This window comes from Podarcis melisellensis (assembly GCF_964234715.1).
Source record: "Podarcis melisellensis genome assembly, chromosome: 2".
NCBI classification, from domain to species: domain Eukaryota; kingdom Metazoa; phylum Chordata; class Lepidosauria; order Squamata; family Lacertidae; genus Podarcis; species Podarcis melisellensis.
In genome coordinates this window covers 32,631,468-32,654,865 of record NC_138529.1, presented here as the reverse complement: position 1 = coordinate 32,654,865, position 23,398 = coordinate 32,631,468, and the positions used below count along the sequence as shown (strand labels likewise).

Below are 23,398 nucleotides of genomic sequence, written 5' to 3'. Positions count from 1 at the left end.
TTTTGAAATCAAAGAGGAAATTTCACATTTTATAACCTTTGGAGCAACATAAAAGGAGAAAAGATATAATCTAAGCCAAAAGGGCACATAATGCCACATGGGATTTAGATAAACGGGGAAGGGAGAAATCCCAAACGATAACGTATAGCTGAGGTGGTGGGGATGGGGAGGCTGTCCAAAGGACACATTTCTTGTGCAATACAGGCAATTAGCATAATTGTGCTTTGACAAGATGGAAAACAGAACTAGGCTTGCTGTTTGGCTGTAACCTTAGGAATTTGTCCAGCTTCAGCTTTCTGTGAAACCCATTGCTTTCTGTTCTTCTGAGATGGCTCGTGGAGAAAACGAAAAGGTGTGTCAGAAGAGAAGAAACCTCTTTGAAGATTGCCGGTGAAGATGTGCATTAAGTGACCCGTATTATCTTGAGAGTCAAAAGCACAGAAAAATTCAGTGACCGCTCCATGGGGCTGAAGCAGACACAGTGCTTGCGTTATTCAGCACCTTCTGTATTGTTGGCATCCGTCTATCTCAAGAGGCAATAGGTCTCTCTTGGGGTGAAATCAAACTGTTAGAGAATTAAACCACCTGCTGCTGCTGCTGCAGAGAACCATAACTCATAACTGCTGCCTCCCATATTGTTTTAGTTGCAGTAACAGCACCAGTGTCCTCCCGGGGGGGGGGCAAGCCTGGGCAGTGTGTATGAAGGTCCCAGGCTGCCCCCGCTCGGCCTCACTGATGTGGTCCAAAGGAAAGCAGAGCAATACGTTTGGCACCAGCTTGGCTGCAGGGGTTGTTGGAGGGAGGCATACAAGATGTCATCCAATAGCCTTAGGGACTCCACTTCAGATTTGTGTAGGGTTTCCTCTTTAGGCTTGTCTTCTCCCGAAGATGTCTACAGCCAGCCAAAGACGAGAAGATTGCCACAGTGCAATTTCCATACATTTATAGGTGATACTATCCTTGCCTGTCTCATATTGCATAAGGGCAGGCTGGGCCTCCATGCGACAGCTCTGTTTTCTCACTTCCAGTCTGACAAGAGTCTTATAACAGTGATGAGAAAGAGTGACAGAAGGAATCAGTTGTTAAACTTCTGAACCAATTGTGGCAGGACGGTTCCCATTTCAAATGGATTGTGCACATAGAATCTTAAAATCTGTAATTTTGTTTCCCCTCAACCTGGGCACTGTGTAATTCCTTACCAATTCACTCAGAGACAGTTCTCAGAAACCTGGTGTCAAAGGAGCAGCATCAGCTATCTGCAAGCTTTCAGGTTGTATAGGTGACTCTGATGCACCAGCAAGGACTGCCAAGTACAGCTTGAGATGAAGAAGAGAGGGATGTCATCAGGTTTTATTGTGCCTGGAGCAAACTCCCCCTAGTTGGCAAACATAGCTTTATGCAACATATCAAGGACTTTTGTTATCTATGAATAGAGTTGTGTTACAAAATTTGCTGTGTTTGTTTTTAACACACCTTCCAACAATCTGTTTTTTTGCAGCAAAACCAATTTGATTTTTATAATTATACTTGATAGTAAATTTGATTTATTTTTTTAAAAACCACTGAATTTCTTAACTCACTTTGATGAAATGTCAAATTTAATATCACAGCTACACCAGGATGGAAAAGGCAAGTATAATCCGGGGGTTTGGAAGATGAAATTTAATAATAGAAAAAGCAGTTTAAACATATTTGAAGTGAAAAGAGTTGAATTTCCCTCATATTAAAACCTTTGTGACCCATGACCCCTCCTAAGCTCTGCAATCTCCTAAATGCTTTTTGTGATTTCATCACAGAATGATGGTCAGTACTCCTTGTCGGCAAAGATCTCACAGTCCGAACTACATGCAATTAGAAGCAGACCTGTGTCTTTAAATCCAGACCTTTCCCCATCATGTATAAAGCAGGGAGGTGGAGAATGAGGATAATTTAAAGAGCAAAAGGGATGTGCAGGTGAAGAGAGAAGCTTCCCTGCAGACTTCCCTACCAGGAGTCTCTCACACTGACTTACTTCTGATATAGCAAGCCTGGCCAAGGGAAAAGTGACATTAGGTGACAGAGTACAGGGAAATAAGGCACAGGCAAGGAAGGAGTTAATAGCCCCCCTTCCAATCTGCATTTCTTTTATGTTTATCATAAGAACCCCTCACACACATCTCTTAGATTTACCTGTGGCAGACCCAGGTTTCAAAGCACAGTACTAGTCAGATGTAGCTTAAATTTACATAAACTGAAAAAGAGGTCATGTTGAAGGCAAAGTGGTGGGAACCTTAAAAACAACAACCATGAACCTGGGATGAGGTGGGAGATTAATTTTTAGTGAGCGGGAGTGAATTCTCTTGGCAATTTAGTGTGCTTTGGGAAGTAATGATTACCTTTATATTCAAACAGAAAACAATGGCTTCATGAATGTCTCTTGCTTTAGCTTCCCCTCATGATTTTATTCTCTCTGGTAACACTTACTCGTACGATTTCTTCATAAAGACACGGTTAGGTGCTGCCCTCCACATCTGGCAACATGCAGGTGAGGTGCTAGGAAATGAGAACTGTGCTTCCTTTACATGTTACCCATCCAGCAAGTAATTAGCACCTTCGTGCCTGCGATGGAGAGTGCTGCAGTCAGGGCCTGCCCTGCTGCCTCAGGACTGGTGTGAAACAGAGGACCACGGTAATGCTGAAGCGACTTAGCAGCAAAAAAGAACTGTGGAAACAGGCTTTCCCTTCAATGCTTCATGAAATAAGGCTTTGGTGGTACCCACCCAGACTTAACCGCAACCTCCTTTTCACCCTCTGCATAGAATCAAGTATGGAGGGGATTGGGCATTACATACAGAAAACACAAAAGCGGACAGAAGCAAAATGCTCACCAGATGAAAAGTATTCATTTAAATCCACAGTAACATCTATGCATCTGATCCCACATTACATGCAGCAAGGCAGATGTGTGCTGGAAAGACTGTAACAGAAATGGAGGAAACAACAGTAGTGTTGGAGTGGGAAGAATCTACCCCTGGGCATTTTCTCCCTCATTTTTTTCAGTGTAGGCTGACCCCACGCCATGGAACATTTCAATGAAATCTGATTCAACTAGTTGTGTCCATCTTTCTCTTGATTCTTCCCTGTTAGTTGAGAAAAAAGGAGAGTCACCTCAGGGGACATGAGAATGATACGGAATCATTGCTTGCTTTCATTGGCTGCTTGCTTGACTGGTTTCAGCAAGGCTCACCCCTCCATCACTCTTGAGGGAGAGATGCATATCTGACAGCCTCTGACATATCATAGGACATGAGAGGAAGACAGTTGGAAGGGAATCTGTGATCAAGGCAAATATAGAGAGATGCTGTGCGGCCACAGCAACCTGGTAGAGTGACCACACTCAAAGTTTTTACTTTGAAGGGGAAAATCTGAATTAAGAACGGAACCCGACAAGCAGCACTGCACCCAAAATTGATAAAGTGAGCACCAAGCTCAAGACGGGTTCTTAGGAGGTGCAAGATCAGAAGAAGTCTCAGAAGTCACCTCCAGTTTCTTTGATAACAAACGGCATCGCTCCATCATTAGAGCTTAGTTTCACTCAATATGATATTTGCAGTCACAAACAGAAAGCAAAAAAGTCCCCAGAGTAGGACAAACCCAATCCAGAATGTGTGCCGGAAAGGGGACAAATGTTTATTGAGCGTGCCATTTCCAAAGATCAGCTGAGTGTCTTTTCGGCTGCAATATGCTAGGAAAGCAGGGATGATATACTGGATCCCATTCCCAGCATAGGCTCCAGTAATGCCCACCAAGGACTCCAAATCGTGGGTGCAGAAAGCCACGATAATGGGGGGAATGAGTGTAATGACTGGGAAAAAAATCCTATCTACTACCCAAGGGTAGGTTCCCCCTTCCCGGTGGAAGAGCGTCTTCCAATTGTTCCTCAGAGTCACGGCAATTATAGGAAAGTTGGTGCTGATGGTGAAGACAGGAAAGAGGCCCAGGAAGTAGCGGATAACGGCGATATTGACAATGTCACAGCTGGTGAAGTTGAGCGTATACATATCCATGAGAGTCCCGTTCTTGAAGCAGTAGATAGCAGTGAAGGACAAGAGGCTGTAGAAACCCAGGATTAAGGTGTAATCCAGCAGGACCAACTTGTTAACGTGTTTCTTCTTGGAGATGGGAGTGATGAGAGATGGCAGCGAGTGCTGGCACATGAAGGAATAAACGCACACCCCAAAGAGATTGCGGATCCCTGAGAGTTGCGCTAAAGGAGGGTGACCTTCCCCTTTCCCTTTGGAAATCCGGAGAAGGGCTATAATTATCATGATGACAAATGCTGGAAGACAAGGGGTAGGGAAGGAGAGAGAAAAGGAACATGTTGAAGTCAGAGCAGAAGCTATGCACACAAAAACATATATTTCCTCCTCTAATCTCTGTGCTGAAATCACTACAGTCTATAGTGCAAGTGATAAGGGGACGACGACACATGCTTCCCTGGAGAAAGCGGTGCTGCATACAAAGAAAAGATCTACAAGGAGATAAATATGTGTGTTCAGCACCAGGCTGTACACTGTGGGTGGGGACTCCAATACAAAAGTACAGTTGGCTATCTTTGAAACAGGGTTATCCAGCAATCACACTTTCTCTCAGGGGCATCTGCCTCGTAGGAAATGGGTTTGACCCATCACAGCTGCTGCTTGAGTCCTCAAAGAAATATAAAATAAAACTGTTGTCTTTGAACTCAACACCTTCTCTTTACCCCAGGGTCCCCAGTCTCATTCATGTTAGTAAAAGTGCACTGAAGACATTTCCTAGCATGAGCATGTACCACTTTGGCGGAAAGGGCATTTGAAAGATTGCTTCTGGGCAGTACAGGAGCGCACAAGAGACAATGCTCATGCCCTTTGGTTTTCACAGCATTTGTTTGAGGAGAGTGGGACTGTATTTTACATAAATGACACAGACAGGAATATTTGCAACTGGCTTATATTTAAATTTAGGGTATTTGTAAAGAACACATTGACATTGTTCTGCATAAGAAACAGCCAAACAAGCTGCCTGGGACTAATCTCAATTGGGAGAAGGTCTAACAGGGACTGAAAAGAAAGCACTGAAAATTGGAGTTGAAATGCAGGCATAAAGCACACACTTACTTGACATTTACTACAACAGCAACATATAATGCTGTTTATTTGCTTGCCGAAAGAAGATTTGCTGGGGCAAGGCAAAGCAGGTCTAATGTCATATATTAAACGTTAGTGATAGTAACAAAAATAGTTTTACTGAGCTAAAATAAAGAATAAATAGGGCCCTCAGATGTGCTTGAACAGGAAGTTGAGCAGTATGATGAAGGGCACAAGGACCTTCAGTTTGAAGATTTGTTCCTTGACCACTGGGCACTCCATTCAGCTCCATTATGTTTTCTAAAACTCTAATGAATTAGCTAATAGGAGTGTGTTGATTCTTCTCAATCAACTTGGTCCAAATATGCCCCACCCCTTCTCAGTGACATTGTGACTGATCCATTAGAGCAATTAGTGTGCTGCCCACCAATTTCAGTCTGCCCTTAGCCACCACCAACTTAAGCCTGTCTTCTTTCTTGGCTCCAGTCTAGGGGGTGGCCCTAGCTGCTGGCTGCCTCCTCCATCCCAGAGTTGCCTTTGCAGAACTTTGTAGGAAGGAGGTTAGGGACAAATCTTAGTTGGCTTTACCTGTCTTTGGCTCTGCTATACCTACTGTTGTTCTCCCTGACTTCCACCCTACCAATCTTAATGGGCACCAGCAGCCACCGCTGTTTAGTAAATTTCTGCTTAAGTTTCATTTCTGTTAAATTATTTTTCCTCTCCAATCTCCATTTCTTATGCTGACCTTTTGAGCCTTGCGATCATAACAGCCTCTAAAACAGAAAGCAACCATTTTACAAGCCCAAACCTGAAGTGGCTGAAAAAAATTAGTTCATTCATTAGGCCCTCATCATTTTGATTGCGAACTTTCTTCTTGTGTCGTTTACAGCCCTTCATGATAGTGTTCCAGAGGAGGGGCACCATTAGAGGGGGCAGGGGGCCAAGTCCCCCCCAATTTTCAAGGAGGGGGCCAGGCAACCTCTAAATTCCATGGTGACCGTGTGCACACCATGTACATATGCTGCACGACATGCTGACATCACTTGCACATGCTGCTCACAACACGTCAGCATGTCGCTCAGCATGTGGAAATGACTCAGCAAGTCGCACGGAAGATGCACATGGTGGTCAGCACCAGCCCCCTCAATCACGGGGGCAAGCTGGCATGCTTGTTCCAGAGACTGGCCATTTTGTGCTTGAAAGGGGAACGTCTCCTGCTCCCTGCCTCAACTTGGTGTATTCAGTGGGGAGAGTGGCTGCTTAGGATAACAAATGGGCCAAGATGGGCTGTTTTGGCATTTGTACAAACTGTCTTTAGCTGTGGCTGAGAAACAGAAGCCCCAAACCAATTAATCAGATACTGTAACACACAGAATGCTAATGCACACTTCCACTGCACAGAACATTTAAAGCCATTTAAAAAGACGGACTTTGACAGCACAGCAACCAAGAGAGGAGACACAGGGACTAAAAACTAAGGTGACTACCAGAAAACACCCAATTAACTAGCCACTCACAAGAACCCAGCTAAATCCAGATTTTACAGCAATGCTTGGGCTTATGGGACAAATGCTAGGGGGCTCTTAATTAAATCGACAAGCTGCACATTCTGAAAGGCCCTATAACAGTAGATACAAAAAGGAAGACGGTCCCCCTGTAAATCGAGTAGCGACTTACATTGCCTATGAGTATTATGGAATTAAACCTAAGATACAATATTTAGTAAATTCAAGTGCACTTTTAGTCATGTGCTCCCTCCATTGTAGCTGCCTATGCAGAACCACAAGATCACTCATTGTACCAGGGACACATATGCTTCCCAGCATCCAGCATAACTCTATATAAAAGGGGTCAACTGTCATGAAAAGCAGGCCTAACATGTCAAAGCCTATTTTGTTTTCCAATTCATCATTTGAATACTGACATGCTCACAGAAAAATCTTATAGACAATATATTTCAAGGACTCCACTTTTTTATACCCAAAGCAACAAGAACTGAGCAATTTATACAGGTTGCTATCATCCTACCATCATTTCTTGTACTGCTTGGTGACCACCATTAAGCGTCTGGAGAGTCCTCATAAAGAGAACCTTCTTTGCGGCAAAGCATCACCAGATTGCCACAATTTTTCAAGGATCTGCTTTCATCAGACCACACTTTGAATATTATGTCCAGTTCTAGGCACCACAAATTAAAAAGGATATTGACAAGTTGGAATGTGTGCAGAGGAGAGCAACCAATATTATCAAGGGTCTGGAAACCAAGCCTTATGAGGAACGGTCGATGGAGCTGGGTATATTTAACATGGAAAAGAGGAGACTGAGAAGACATATGCTAGCCATCTTCAAATATCTCAAGGTCCATCACATGGAAGACTGAAAAGAAGTTGAGATTGAGATTATCAATACTATAAAGAGAAATTAGAAACCTTGAATAAATAGTGTTTTACATATATAATAAAAGATAGCTCAAAGGGTGTAATTTTAAGGCATGCGGGCCTTCCAGTTACAAGTCTATCTCTATCCACTGGACCAGACAGGCTTTCAGTGCATATTACTATCATGAGGAGGAGGATTAATTAAATTTCTATACTGCCCTGCCTCCAAGGATCACAGAGCAATTTAAAATATAAAAACACATAACATAGTAACAATCAAAAATAACCGCCATGAGATGTTCTGTACAGCGGAAGCTGTTAGAAAGCATTTGCCACCTCTTTGTTTACTGGAGAATTTCCTTTAATTATCTGTCTTGACAACATTAAAAAAAGGGGGGGGAAGGGGGGGGACACCAAAGATTCATTATAAAGCAGCTGGAACTGCTCCTTATAAGTCTCTTCTATCAATGACAAATACAGAAAAACTACAAACCACTACAGCAAAGGTACAAAGCCCTTCAAGTCATCTAGAACCTGCCCAAGGACACCAAATATTCTCAACAGAGTTTAAGAGAATTGTGAGCTCGGACATTCTGACAGGAACAAAGGAACAAGAGAGCAGGAGTGACATGGAGGAGACAGCTCTCAAGAAAGAACAAGCAAGGCAGGTTATTCTTCTCAGAAAAAGCAAGCAGAAGATATCCAGATCTTTCTCTTTGGGGAAAATAATTTGACTTGTGGTGTCCAGTCCTGTATCTCTGCCGTAGCTTAACTATATTTAACTGCAAGACCTCTGCACCTCTTCCCCTGCAGAGAGAGAAGCAGTAAATCTCTACTATCTCTGCTCAATCAAGGGTGAAGATCTGACCTATTTCCTTGCCAAGTTCCCTTATCAGGTACAGGCTGCTCATTTAACCCATTCTTTTCCACACCAGAAGGAGCATGTATTTTAAGGAATGCAAGCCACTCTTAGTATTTATTCATTCATGTGTGTCCTGCTCTTCAGCCCAGTGTCTCAGAGAGCAGCTCATACAAAACCAACCTGCAACAAAACAGTCCTTGCCCACAAGCTAACAAAACAGTGCTCGCCAACCGGGGGGCCATATGCCTCCCTGGGGGCCCCCATGATATTCCAAGGGGGCCACAGGCAGAAATTGGATAAATGGGGGGCCACGGCATGAGACTAGGGAGCTACAGAGGGAAGTGAGAAGTGAAAAAAACAGAGAAGTGACTGAGAAAAGAAAACAAAGATGTAGAGTGAACAGAGAAGTGACTGTGCTTCCCAATGGATGGAGCACCACACACACTCTGTGGCAACATTGCTTCCGTTTCCTTCTCCTTCCCACTTCCGCACACCAATGCTGCACGGCTGCAGCAGTGCTAAGTGTGCGGGGTGCTGTCTCTTCATGCAAGTATTACTGCACAAAGAGATACGTTGCTGAATGCAAGAGTTACACAGCCTCACGCAAAATCACCTTCATATAATGGTCAGAGGTGATCTTTGGGTTATTCCTCACAGCAATAGAGCCTGATATAAAAAAGCTTGTTTCTGGTCATCAAGAAATACTTATATTTTTTAATGTAATTCTTTTTGTATAAATGATAAGAATTACAAATAAAATACATTCTATTTACAAACAAAACACTTAAATAGGATGGAGCTGACCTTTCAGCGAAGCTATCGGCATGAACCCCATAGACTTTCCCATACCCACACTTTCCAGACTCTTGAATTTGATGCCTTTTATGTCAGCTGGTATGTCTCTGCATGCTCCACTAATGAAAACAGGTAGCTGCTTGCTAGTCAGGGGGACCCTGCAAGGGCACATTTTTCATTCCAAACCTGCTTCAGGAGTCAGTCCAACATGCCATCCCTGTGCCACACGGGATGTGGTGGTTTTACAAGCCAGAGACCAACAGGTACACAAACATCAAGTCATGGTGGAATAAGAGCTTGGCTATTTCTCCTTTCTGAACCGGCAGGTGCTTTAAGGGTAGCCTACACTGCAAAAAGCTGACCTGATTTTGCCTTCCTGTAGAGAACTAATCCTGTGAATTGGTCGATTTCTCTCACCCTTTTTAAAAAAGCAAGTTATTTTTGTGACGAAAGTGCAAGGCCTGGTCTGCTGACTACTGAATTCAGTGAAATGACCTCTTCTTCCCATCCCACACTGGATATTTAAGGAGTATCATCTTACTTTCTGGGTAAGATGATGGGTACTTTTGAAATTCAGGCACCTTCTCCATTATGGAAGATTGTAACGTTGCAAAGCTATCAATAGTTATGCAACACTTACATATACGGATTGTCCTTTATGAGAACAGTACCAGCACTTGGGATAATAGGTTCTTTTTCCTTTTTCAGCAGAGATCTGATCTGCCTTCCTAAATCATACCCTTTCAGCCGAGTTTCTTATTTTGAAGTACATGTAATTTTTTCAATGCACATTGCACAAAGATCTGGTGAAGTTCAACACTCCAAAGCTATCCTGGCAGATCTATTTTCCTAGTCAAGGGGATATAGGAGGACATCCCTTTCCCTTGTGCTGCTGGAACTGTACAGCTAAACATTCACAGGCTAGATTTATCTTCCTGTCCCTATGTGGCAGCAAGATGAAGACAAAGCTCCAAAACCCAGTTACGTCCAGCGATAAATCAAAACGAAGAGAGGGTGATAGTCTGTAACAGATAGCTCCTGATAGACCAGGAGGGAAGCTGGGTTTTGTGGCCATATGTGAAGCTCCATGCATCTGTATTCATGTAACGAAGGCAATGAGGATGAATACAACAACTCAAATGCTCTGGTAGTCTAAAGCAGAAGGGGAACCTCAGACCTGGAAGCCCTCCAGGTCTCTCTTATCTGGCTTCTGGGTTTCTCAAGGCCACACCTCACCAGCCCTGTTTTATACCTTCCTTGAGTGTTTTCCTGGTTGAAATGCTGAAGCTTTGATAATGTTTCTTGCCTGCCTGGATAGAGATGGTGTGTGCGCTTACCAGCCTACTATACAAAGGTAATGTTCAAATTAATTGCTCCGTCCACTTCTGTCTCTGGTCATTATCTGCCACTGTGCCTACTAGAAGGGAATATGGCCCGTAGGCTGAAAGGGGTTCCACATTCCTGCTCTAAGCGATGCTCTTTATTCTAGCATTGGCTTTCCCAGCTACTCAGCTCCTGCTCAAATAAAGGTCTCTTACAGCTAAAGAACATCAGTGGCCAAGTTTACCCTTTCCATAGAGATACCAGAGACACGGACAATGTGCCAGAAATGGAGACATCTGATAAAGGAGAATAAGAAGCAAAGGCAAAATATGTGGTAGTCAAACCTGTTAAAATTATAATATGGTTTTATTATTGTCACTATTTACTAAAAAAAATAAATCCCCCAATGCACAGCCCACTTAGCACTATTTACAGCTGCAAAATGAAAAATAAAGCAATACTACCCCCATCTATTTAGGCTCATTTACCATTACTTAATTTGTTCCAGAGGTCCGTTCTTAACCCGAAACTGTTCTTAACCTGAAGCACCACTTTAGCTAATGGGGCCTCCCACTGCTGCTGCGCCGCCAGAGCATTATTTCTGTTCTTATCCTGAAGCAAAGTTCTTAATCCGAGGTACTATTTCTGGGTTAGCGGAGTCTGTAACCTGAAGCATATGTAACCTGAAGGGTATGTAACCCGAGGTACCACTGTATTTAGAAAAGTGAGTGTAAGAAGCCAGGTTTTGTGAAAACAAGGGCTGTTCAAAATTTCTCTGGACAGGCCCTCATGAGGCATTTGTGGAAACACAGGAGAGAAAAAGCAGTGGAGGTGACGAATGGAGAGAAACCACATAAGGCAAAAGATAGGGAATGAGGATTATGTGTTACTTTTAAAGATAGCTCTTCTTCCTAAGAGCTCAGATTGGTAGTTTAGTCTCACATCCCTGTGTGGTGGTGGCTTAGTCACAGAAAATGTGATTTGCCCAGTGAGCTGCAGTACTGGGAGTCCTACTTCAAGCATTGGAATCCCTAACCTATTCATACATAAGCCACATGAACATAACCAAGCTTTGATATGAATAACAAAGGATGTTGTGTTGTGCTACTTTTTAAAGAACTAAAATAGATCCTGGTGCAATTCTGCAAATGGAAATAATAGGATGGTTATTTCCATTCCCTATTCTCTCACTGGCAAACACATTCTGTAATGATCAAGATGATATGAAAGGGCAACAGTTGCTAATTTGGGATGTTCTCAGGCTGGTCTGTGACCCTTGAAGGAAGCGAAAGGTCCCCTGAATGCACTTCTCAAGACTTCCTCAGAGCATGTAGCCAACATGTCCTTGAAAGTCACAACCTCCTTAGAGTTGTTGAAATGAGGATCTCTGGCAAGTCTATACAGCATTACCAACTGGGAAATCAGCAGGAGCACAAATCCCCAACAAAAAGAAATGCAAATTCTGCAAAGACAACATTGGTATCATGAATTGACACATAATGGCAGGATCATGTTGAGGCAACTTATATAATAAATTTACACATGTTTTACTGAAGTATTAACACATTCTGTGCCACATGGAAAAGTGTTGAGGGGGTCTCAAACCAAGGTTTCCAACAGTCAGTGTTCCAATGCCTTTTACTCCTTTATCCTCAACAATTCTGCAGTGTCAAAGCTAGTGTCTTACTGCCTGAGCCAGCTGCCACTCCTGCCTTGGGTTCTGAATTTTTGTTAATGAAAATGTTGGTAAGCTGGAGTCATGAAGGATCTGGTATATACTGGCAAGCAGCTTTGCCTTGCTTGCTTGCAACCTACCCAGTCACAGAGAAAGGGAGGGTGAAAAGCAGCGCCACCGCTGCTGATACCTATACCTAAAAAACAAAAAATAGGCAGGGCAAAGAGAAGAGTGAAGAACCAGGAGTGGAAATGGAGTGACCGGGGAGGGGAGGCTTTGGAAGACCCTCTCAAACCTGGTGGTGCCTCCAATAATGTCAACTGTCTCTCCAAGTCAATTAGGTCACACCAAGCCCCCAAAAGCCCTTGCAGCCTTGTCAGTACAAGCTGCCTGTCTAGGCCTCTGGTCTCCTGATCATAACTTGTTTGCCTTTGGCCCTTCAACCCCTGGAATTCTTCTTTCTGCCTGGCTCAAACTCATTTGCCTCAGACCCTACTATACTTGATCTGATGCCTGAGACAAAGCCCATCTGCAGCCCACCTCAGAGTCAGGGAAAGGCCCGACACATACCATTATTAAATATGATGTCTTCATGTAGTTGTTTTTTTTAAAAGGAGCTACAAAGAAGTCACAGTCTATCTAAGGTGGTAGTCAGGAAAAGAAAGCCAAGGTTTCCTGCTCAAGGTGCTCTAAAAGCATGTTCTAAAAAGATTTAGCCTGCACAATATGACCAGGCCTTTAACACATGAGAGCAGCAAGGAAGGCGCATAATGTCTTTTTCTTCCCTGCCCCTTTCCTAGAACAAAGAAAAAATCTGAAGGGGAACTCAAGAGTGATGAGACTTCCTCTTGCAAGACCTGCTGTGAGGAAAACAAATGCTGTCTGCCCAACTTGACCCAGAAGATGTTGATTTTAGAGAAGTGGACAACTCTGCTACAGGGAACTGTTCTTCTGGCCAGATGTGGAATGAATATGTATGAGCCTATATCTAAACATTGGTACTTAGGGAAAGCCTGGAAGCCTGGGGATATTAAAAATTCCATTTGTGGCAGAAAGATAAGGACACGGATCTCCACAGGGAACACGGAAAAGTTAGTTTAGCTTTCCCAAGCTCATCAGGTATTGTTTGACAGAAAGTGTGAAGTTTTTCGGAATGAGTGCTCCTGTCACACATAAAGCAAGTGTAGGCCAACAGAGGCTTCAGACCACCAAGAAGAAATCAACAACATCAGGGACTGAAACGTTAAGTTTTTCTATGGAGTCTTGCACTGGTCACTACTAGATCATTCTGCCTTCATGCTAATTGTTTGTTCTTATGCTGACAATTGTTGGAGGATGTTTATACTTTTGGGTTATCTTTCCTGGTTTGTGAAACCTCATTCAAAACTATACCTAAATATCAAATGGCATTCCTATACAATTATGTTCCATTTTCATAAAAGTAATGTTCATGTTACTTGCGGAGCTAAAATGTGTTGGCTCTTGTTCTGCTGATCTGGAATCCAGCAGTTATTCTGGGCAATTTGACTATATCTAATTGTTTAAATACTGACTTTCAGTTCTAAGCATTATTGGTCAAGCACATCAAGCAACTTTTCAGCAACTGTGGATAACTATGCTAGGTTATCTGCAAGGCAACAAAGTCAAGAGCAATTTTATATGACTGTATCTGCGACTGGACTTAACTGTCAGGGGTCCTTTACCTTTACCTTTTTATATACACTCTCAGACAGAAACGGAAAAGGATCTTGTGGCACTTTAAGGACTAACACATTTGGTCCAGACTACAGTTCACATCATCAAGTGTTATCCTGACTTCCACACATAGTTGGTGAGGGAATTACCGACATTGAGGTCAGAGGGAAATGAAATGCAGAAAAGGACAGTGATAATTACATAATTTACTATGAACATCCACAAACCAGTTATTGATAACATAAATATATTGATACTACTAAGCCTTAATACGTGTACAGTGATAAAAATCATTTGTCTCAATTCAATTCATAATAAATCTCTTAATATGCTATAATTCACCTATGGACTGAATCAAGATAAAGGATATTTAACTTGCTGACAAAAGCAAAGATTTTATATTGTGATATGTTAAGGACTACAGTTAATTAAACGCAGTAGAATTCAACATCCTGCTTTCCCACTACTTCTCCCCCATATGTGCTGTTCTGAGGGTTCTCTCAACCCCCACAGAGCCAATTTTGGGAGTTGCATGAAAGGAGGAAAAGAAGTACTGTTGCACAAGTGGAAGAATCCTGTCCATAATCATTACTATTTATTTCCCTCCATCCTCACTGTTAACACTTCCTACCATCACCATGTGTATAAGTACCTCTAACTCTTTTCATGTGCCACAAAGCTCTTAGTTGGTTCTGCTGCAACAGAGTAATGAAAGACTACTACTCTGGAAATTCTTGGCCAGAACAGCTCTCTAATTACATGCAACAGGAGATATACACAGAACAGGAGGTGTAAATTGAGGTCTCCCATTTCCCAGCAACTCAGTTATTCTACCTTCCCCAGAACCATACATTCTTTAAGCTCAAAGCCTTGAGCAACACTGATCAAATGCCACTAGAAGGCATGAATGACACTTTCAGTTTTCACTTCTCCAAGTAATGCAGAGCAGATGAGAGCATGAAATTCCACCCCACCATCTTGACAGAATAGGAGGTGCCCATAGTCCATGCCTTCCCTCAATCCACTTAGAACTATTTGTTTAAACAAGCACTGTGCCAAGAGTTTTGACACATTTCTGGCAGAGCTATCCATCAGTCCTAGCTGATGGCGTGACAGAACTTTCCTCCCAAAGCGGAGAATCAATACGCCAGCACATAATGATAATGAATCACCCTCTTTCAGTACATGCCTCTTGCTTTGTTCCTCATCGAAAAAGTATCAGGATAGGAGGAGGAAGCACCAGGAGGAAAACAGGAGGAGGAAGAGGAGAGGATATTGCAGTCCCTCTGAAGGTGGGAAATGCCCTTAGGAGAGGGTTCAGGGGCAGATTCTTCCTCTCACAGTTGCACATGCTCCTAGACAGTTGTTGTCAAGATCCCTTAGTACAGTAGTACCTCGGGTTAAGTACTTAATTCGTTCCAGAGGTCCGTTCGTAACCTGAAACAGTTCTTAACCTGAAGCACCACTTTAGCTAATGGGGCCTCCTGTTGCCGCAGCACCGCCAGAGCACTATTTCTGTTCTCATCCTGAAGCAAAGTTCTTAACCCAAGGTACTATTTCTAGGTTAGCGGAGTCTGTAACCTGAAGCGTATGTAACCTGAGGTACCACTGTATAAGCAAAGGCTTGCAAAATGTTAGGGTGATGTCCTAGAGACCCAGCAAAACACTGGCACTGAGAGGTTCTGAGGTAAGATTCAAGAGAAAAGCAAACAGAGGGTAAATGATGGACAATACTGAAACACTAGTATTAGTCTAACACACCAAGATTAAAAAATAAGTATCTTGTAAGCCACATTGATTTCAGTTCCCCTTAATTTCAAGTAATCATGTCTTTGATCAACTTTTTTAAAGTTTCCAGAAGGAACAGGAAAAACAATAGTCTTGTGGCACCTTAAAGACTAACAAATTCATTATGGTGCAACTTTCATGGAGTAGAGTTCACTTAATTTGATGCATGATTATGTTTTTTGTTTTAAGTTATTTAACAATTCTCCTGTAGGTGGCATCGTCTTCTTCTTCACATTTATTTGAGCCATAGGCTTCATTCTATGCAAGCTTTCATAAAATTTATTACATATTCCAGTACACAACAGTGTCAAGAATAACAAACTATAAGAACTGCAATGTCTGAAATACATCATTAATATATCACTCTTAGGAACAAGAACTCAACAGAAATGACAAAGAAGTTCAGAATGTGAGCAGGCTCTGGAAAAAAAGTGTCCCCAAAAGAGGACACAGGAGCAATGTGGAGGGTCAGCCTGTAAGGAGATAGAAGACCAAGCAAGATATAGGGAGGCATTATAGTCTTATAAAAAAAGACTGCAGGCACCTAGTCAGCAAAATGGGAATGCTGTTTTGCCTAATTTATTCTCATCTAGTAGACAGCAAAACTTCACAATCTGGTGGCACTAGCAGAACTATGTACTTGCTACGCTGCTCAATTTCAACTAAATGCACTTTATGAAATTCACTTATGTCACCCCATGAGAAAAAGGATGATATCCCTCAAACTGAGTATGACAGAATACTGTGCATTTAGGTGGTAAAGATGGGAAAGACTGGGAAAGTGCCCACACTGCTGTAGCAGCTAGAAATGTTTTTTAAGCTTAAGAACAAGGAACAAGGTGAAAGTTACTTTAAACAGCATAACTTTAAACTTTTTCCTACATTTATGCACCGTTTTGAGCTATGGCAGTGCAGGTGCCCTGCCTCATTGTTGTTGCTTTAGTTTTCTGCCTACTGCTTAGAGGTATTTTTATAAGTACACTTCACAATGCCTTGCTCTGAGAAAGGCTCCTTGGGCCTTTCCTCAGGTGCTAGAGCAAGAGAGGAGGAGGGTACGGGTGTTGGAGAGGCTCAGTGTGCAGAGGCAGCAATAATGAGAGTGGAGAAATATGAGAGTGGAGCAACAATGAGGCATGGGAGCAACAGTCCATGCTTGTTAACCTAACCACATTTGCCTGCTGCCTGAGACAATGGTTTCAATGTGCCTCGTTATAGCACCAGCTCTGCCAATGTATATTTGGACAGAACTTGGGCATGTCATGAACAAGATGTAAATCTTACATAACAAGAAAACTTCTCGAATTTGGTGGGTCTAGTATCCAATGAAGCACCACAATTTCCTAGAACTGCCTGGGCAACAAAATACTCTACTACAGATATTAAGGCATGTTGGGTTACTCCTCCTTTCTACCCTGGATGTAGCACAAAATTGAAATAAACAGTTGCTCTGAATGCCACAGCTAAACATAACTGAAGTGGCCCGTGCAAATGGCACAACTTTCTCTTCCAGTCTGGGGGGGAAACACTCTTCTTAAACACTCATTTTATCTAGCAAGATCTTCAACAGCCAGATACAGCACTCTATATCATTCTTGATTTTTTTATCTGAAACTAACAAGGGACTAAGACTCAAAATGGCACCACTTTACCTCACCCCTCACCCCCAACAGACGGTGCTGAAAACTAGTTCTTCAGCAGATGTTTCACAAAGAGATGAGATTGTGGAGAAGCATGGTATTTCAACTTTGTCGTTGTAAATATATTTTCTTCTCCCTTCTAAGTGCATTATTTATCCACTATACAGCTGTTCTTGTCCTCCCTCAAAAGAAACAAAGAAAATGCACACGTACAAACTTGATGAGATAAGGACGTCACTTGAATACCCTTAAAACAAACATGAAATGGCTTGTGGCTCAGAATTTTACCCATCCTATCTGTACAGTGTGTAAAACAGACTTGAAAGAGCAAGAAGTCTGAATGAGCCTATCGTAAACTATCACAGTAAGCTCAGCCTTTTATCAGAAGAAGAGTGCCTGTCTAGAGGGGAAGGATGCTGACATACTAATCTCACTACAGGAGACTGGAAATAGCAAGAGTTTTTAAACCTCTGTACAAGCCATGGCTCTAAAAAATTGAAGTATTCCCCCAGTCCTCTTTCCCAATTTTAGGAGTGGGAACAGAACTAGTTCATAGATGGAATCTCCGGATGAATTTACATTTTAATTTAAAAACAGCAGCAGGACAGTCGTACTACTGTATGGAATTATGAATCTATGCAGCAGCTCAGAAAAAGAGGGTTCTTTTGTTTTGTTTTGGCTAATTGCTCATCTTAGAGAAGGCAAATGGTAACAGATGAACCACCACAGAAGAAAATCACATGCATTTTAGGTATTTTTTCTAAGTAAGGATTGAGGAACACTAGAGAGAGGCTCTCTGGAAATGCAGAACTAGTTTCTTTCACTTGTGTAGCAAACTAATGCATCATATGCTTTAAATAAAACAAAAAAAGGAGCAGCTCGCTGGATCTTCTCAAGATCAGGGGAAATGAACACATCATTAAGTGACTATCCAGAGTTCAAACCTAGAAGCATCACACTCAGTGTTGCTTGGGAATTCTAAGAAAACAAAATATCAGTACAGTTTTGAAACCAGTGGTTAAAATCAGGACAGTCCTGAAAGGTTTATTCTACCATCTTATTTCAAAATGGTGTTCAACTGTATCCATAAAGACAAAAACCTCTTGATGTCAGGAACCACCATGCAAAATTGGGTTATAATACCCAACTTTCATTCTTATCCCAAGTTCAAGCACCACTACTGTCTAAAACATTTATTAACAGATTATATAAATTGTTAAATGTGTACAAATAATGGGAACCGTACTGCAGAAAGGGCCTCTTTTGAAAACCATTCTACATTATACTTCTCCATCAGAGGCACCGCTTAATCTGAGCATTTTTCCCAGTTGTGTGTATGTAGGGAATCTGCCACTAGTACTGATTTCCTAATCTATCCACTAGTGAAGCAAGGCATACTGTATCGACACAACCATTTTCTTAAAAATAACTTTCCAAAATTTAAAGCCACTGTATTGGAAAACAATTGAATGAGAGTTCAAAGGATGAAAAGAAAGAACATGCATAGATGTGCAAAGCAGAACTCTCCAGTTTTACTGTCAGTTTTTCTGCAGTGTTGCTATAGGACCTAGATGCACCTACCTTTGAATAAATATACCTACAATTGTTCAAAGGGACTTACTCCCAAGTAAGTGGGCAAAAGATTTCAGCCTCCATCTTCTGTGTGGTCTTATCAGTTAGAAGAGCAGAAATCCAGGCACTACCTTTCCGAAGTGTTTGTGACAGTCCATGGAAGAAGACTGCACAGAGAACTAACATGCTAATTTTCCTGAAATGAGTAAATTTGAGGGCACCACTGAAAGAAAACTAGACTGAAAAACTGAAAGCACGCACTCTGGGGAATTTGCAGAAGGCATAATTATTAAAATATAACAACATCCAATAATAGCAGATATAGCATCTGTAACAAACTGAACAAAACCTGCTCCTGACTGAGGGCTAGCTGGGTAAACTCTTTTTTTTTTTTAATAATTTTTATTAAGGTTTTCCAAATTAAAACAAATAAAATCCAATTCATAAACTTTTTCCAATATCCAGGACTTCCCCTCCCCACCCCCTCTTGTGTTCCAAATCTTCCAAAAAAGCAATAATATTCAACAAATTCTTATTCCCAAAATACACTCATCATCAATAACTCAATTTATCCAAATTTCCATCCCCTAAGATCGACCTATTCCCTTCCACGAGTTCCCCCCTTTCAAATATAGTACAGATGAAAATAGAATAAAAACAAACAATAATTTTACAACCTTTGGATTCCAAATTTCCCTCCCCTCTTTCCCTGTTGCGTTCCTCCTATCCCTCCACTTCTAATGTCTTCCTGATGAACCCACATTTCACTAAACCCACATCCCTCTGGTTCTTTACCGGTCTTTTTTTTTAAATTACAGATGTCCAATCATAGAAGGAGTCTATCAAAGGGGGCCCATTTCTTCTATCCAGATTTTTATATCCAGGAGTATAAACTCCAATTTTATATCCATAAGCTTGTCAAATCTGGATATCCCAAATGTTCCCACTCCATTTCTGTCCAGTTCTTGTTGTTTCCTTGTTCTTGTCAATCACTCTCCTCCTTTTTACTTCCCTGTTCCCTCACAGAAATGTTCTTTTTCCAAAGGCTTCTAGTGTCTCTACAGAGGCTTGTTATTCAGGAGCAAAACATTACATCATGTTCCTTTCATTTTTCAACAGATTAATCCATTGTTTCCAGTAAAGTGTAGGCCTCTGTAGACAAAATAATGTTCCATTTCTGCAGTTTCCCAGGAGATTAAAAGTTCTATCCAACTGTTCAAGTTTCCCGTCGAAAACACATGCAATGTCCCTCAGCTCCTCTAGGTGGATTACAATAACAAAGTTCCCTTCCAGATCACCTCCGCCAGTCCAAATAACTTATAAATCCTTATTTGAAACAATTTATCTCCAATTTATAACAAATGTAACCGGCAAAGTCCTCATAACAAAGTCTCAATTTCATTCTTCCGTTTTGACAGCTCTTTGACAGCTGTCAAAACCTCCGTTATTCTTCTCCAGGCATTTTCACGAATCGCTCCAGGGATTCCGGGGGGGTTGCTTTTTAATACGAATTCCACTTTTCTCCTCCAGCTCAATCTTATAAATTTCCCTCGCGAAGTTGCTAGTTCGGCAAGATAAGGTTCCTCTCGATCTTAGTTATCCAGTCCTTTGTTTTGGCTCTTCTACAATTTGGGGGGGGGCTGACTTCCTTTTTTCCACCTCCCCCGTTCGCTCCAAATTCTAAAAATTTATCCCTCTTTTTAGTCCATATTCCAATTACTCACGGGTTCTTCTTTTGGGTCCAAATTTTCAATAGAAGAAGTCAGCGCTCTCCGCCGGATGGCATGCGGCTGCGCTCGGCAGGGATAGCAGAGGACTCAAAGCACCACGCTCCTCCCCGGCACCCGATCCGTAGCCTTTAAAAAGGCTCCTTCACGAATCGAGAGGGCGCTGACGGTGCCAGCCGAGTCTCCATGTCCACGGCCTCCGTGGCCGTGGTTTTTAAGGGTCCCCGCATCGCCGGTGCGGTAGGACCCAGCCCCTGCCGAGCAGGCTCCCTCCGGAGCTCGGAGGGAGCCCGCCATTCGGCGATGGCGCCGACCCGGAAGTCCCGCTAGCTGGGTAAACTCTTCAGCATTGGCTCTGCAGCCTGCTAGGAGTCTCATACTGTAACAAGTTGCAATTAAATGCCTTAGCTGCTAACAAAGTCAATGTTTAATGATGAATTCTTCCACACTGTTGTGTTTTCCCCATGATCTCTAGCCCTTAATATATGCTTCTCAACACATGCAGTACAAACTAATTGATTAACCAATTAAACATTCTACAATGCTGCATGGAAAAAATGAGGCACTGCATGCAGGGCTCTAGGCCAAGGGTGGCTAAACTATGGCCCCCCAATGTTGCTGGACCATAATTCCTGGTCATAAACTGACTGGGGTTGCTGTGAGTTGCAGCTCAACCACATCTGGAAAGCCACAGCTTTGCCGCCAGTGTGTAAGATGATCTATCCATTGTATTTGTTGTGAAGATCAGAAAAGTATGTGCCATGATATCCTATCATCATGTATACCTGAAGTTGCTCTGAACATCAAAGAAGGATTTGTGTGATGGTGGCAGCCTGAAAAGTATGTTTCAGATAACTACATTTAGAATACCATTATACATAGTTCACAGTAGATCTAGGCGGCATGTCGTTTACACAAAAAACAGGATGAGCAACAGATCATACTCTGCCCTCTCAATATGATTTTTGAAAGGAAGGGGTTGTAAAATAACTAATATAAGCTACTGCCTGTCAGCTATTTTTCAGCATGTCAGTTCATCACAAAATTAACATGAAGCCTCAGACAGAGGATTGTTGTTAAGTTAAAACTGAACAGAGGCAAGATCCACTGCTTTCCAGGTGCATTTGAAGCTGCTGGTTTTACCTACCAAGCCCTAAATGGTTTGGGGCTAGGATATCTCAAGAACTGCTTCCTCCCATAATAACTCACTTGTCACCTGCAGCCATCATCGGAAGCCCTACTGCTTGTTCTGTTGAGAGAGACATGTCTTGCAGTGATAGGAGACAGAGCTTCTTCAGTGGCAGCACTGTGGTTATGAAACTCTCCTCTGAGACAGGTTTACTTGTCCCCATCTTTACTGGTTTGTAGGGAGGTAGTGGTTATTTTTATCCCAACAAGCTGTGGGAGTTGTTGTTGTTGCTGCTGTTGTTATTATATCTTCCTCTCTTGAGGCTGCTTTTTAAGTAAGTGGTGGGGCTAAAAATTTTCTGTTCACAGTTTTAGATGGCCGCTTGAAGGCTAAAAAATAGTATATCTATATTTTTTGTAAATACATAAATCCCCAGTCATACAGGAAGTATTGTTATCCAACTACCCACTGAGAAATCTACACAGAGAGCAATTTGGCAATAATTTCCATGTAACATTTGTTCTTACAGTAAGCAACAGTATATCTTATTGCCAAATCTGTCTACACCATTGCAACCTACACACATTACTTCCCGATCTTCCTTCTTTGACAATGGGAACACAGCCTTCTTTTTTAATGAAAGCCCTTTAAGCATTAATTTTGGGGAAAACACACTACCAGCAAGAATATACAACCTTCATAAGAAAAATAAAAATTGTGCTGTTGTCTGGCAAAAAGGAATAATATCACACTGCATAAGTAGTTCCCTCCAGCTTATGAAGCAGAAATGAAACAGAATTATAGACAAGCACAGAAGACCAAGCTCAATATAGGCAAAATACAACTTCACCTTTATGTGTTCCAGGGTCTTAAGAATGGCTTTACTAAGATCTGATCAAGAGTTGATCTATCCAGTCTAAAAATGCAGTCGGCTCAGGTTGGTGGATGATAGCACAGGCAATGAATAGAAAACTCCCGTGCGATCATTCATTCACAGATATTCCTGGGAGCAGATGTTACCCCAAACCAAACCAGTTTACTGAGGCTGCATGCAGCCCCCATGGCTGTTTGTCATGCACATACAAAGAGGCAACACTGGAACTAGTTTAGACCAGCCATGTGGTCAGGTTCATCTGGGAGCAGATTCATAATTGGGACATCTTGGCTCTGAGACCATATAATATCCAGCAATCCAACCAAGACTCTGTCCTATTGTCTGGGCCATGTTAGCTTAAAATAACGGTGCATGTGTGCACGCACGCACGCGCACACACACACACACACACACACACACACACACACCCAACCCCATCAAGGTCCAACAGAAAGGTTCAGGTACCTCACTTTGCTTCCCAAGGCAGTTGCAGAGATGGGAGGGAAAGTTGAACTGAAGGAGTAGAAGAGCAACAGGGAAGTTAGAGAGGTAAGAGACCATTTAAATAAGTTTTAGCAGTAACAAGCACACCCTGAATGAATTGGTGGACTAGATATTTGGGAATCTTGACTATGGCCATTTGTGGGCATTGGAGCTGACAATGGGATTCAACCAAAAGGAAACAAATTTGGAGGACATGAAGTTATTTTGGAGGACAAGCACTATACAATAAGGATGAGTGAATTAATCTGGATGCGTGATAAAGCAGCTGGAGAGACAAAGAGCAAAAGGACTTCATTGATTACTCAATGAACAGTGGGTTAGAAATTCTTTTAAT

General features: G+C 42.1%; 1 protein-coding gene and 1 long non-coding RNA gene across 3 annotated transcripts in view; one reads left to right on the top strand and one right to left on the bottom strand.

The window, feature by feature from the left end:
* Positions 1-1,639: 1,639 nt before the first annotated feature.
* TMEM104 (transmembrane protein 104) overlaps positions 1,640-23,398 on the bottom strand; it is a 76,980-nt gene continuing 55,221 nt past the window's right edge. For both annotated transcript variants that reach the window (XM_081899763.1, XM_081899762.1), the window contains exon 10: positions 1,640-4,318. In XM_081899763.1, coding sequence (XP_081755889.1) covers positions 3,558-4,318 — 761 coding nt within the window. In that variant the 3' untranslated portion in view covers positions 1,640-3,557. The remainder of the gene's footprint in view (positions 4,319-23,398) is intronic.
* Positions 8,075-13,594, top strand: LOC309363590. Its single transcript, XR_014165446.1, has 2 exons — positions 8,075-8,379; positions 12,939-13,594. It is a non-coding gene; the product is annotated as an uncharacterized lncRNA (long non-coding RNA).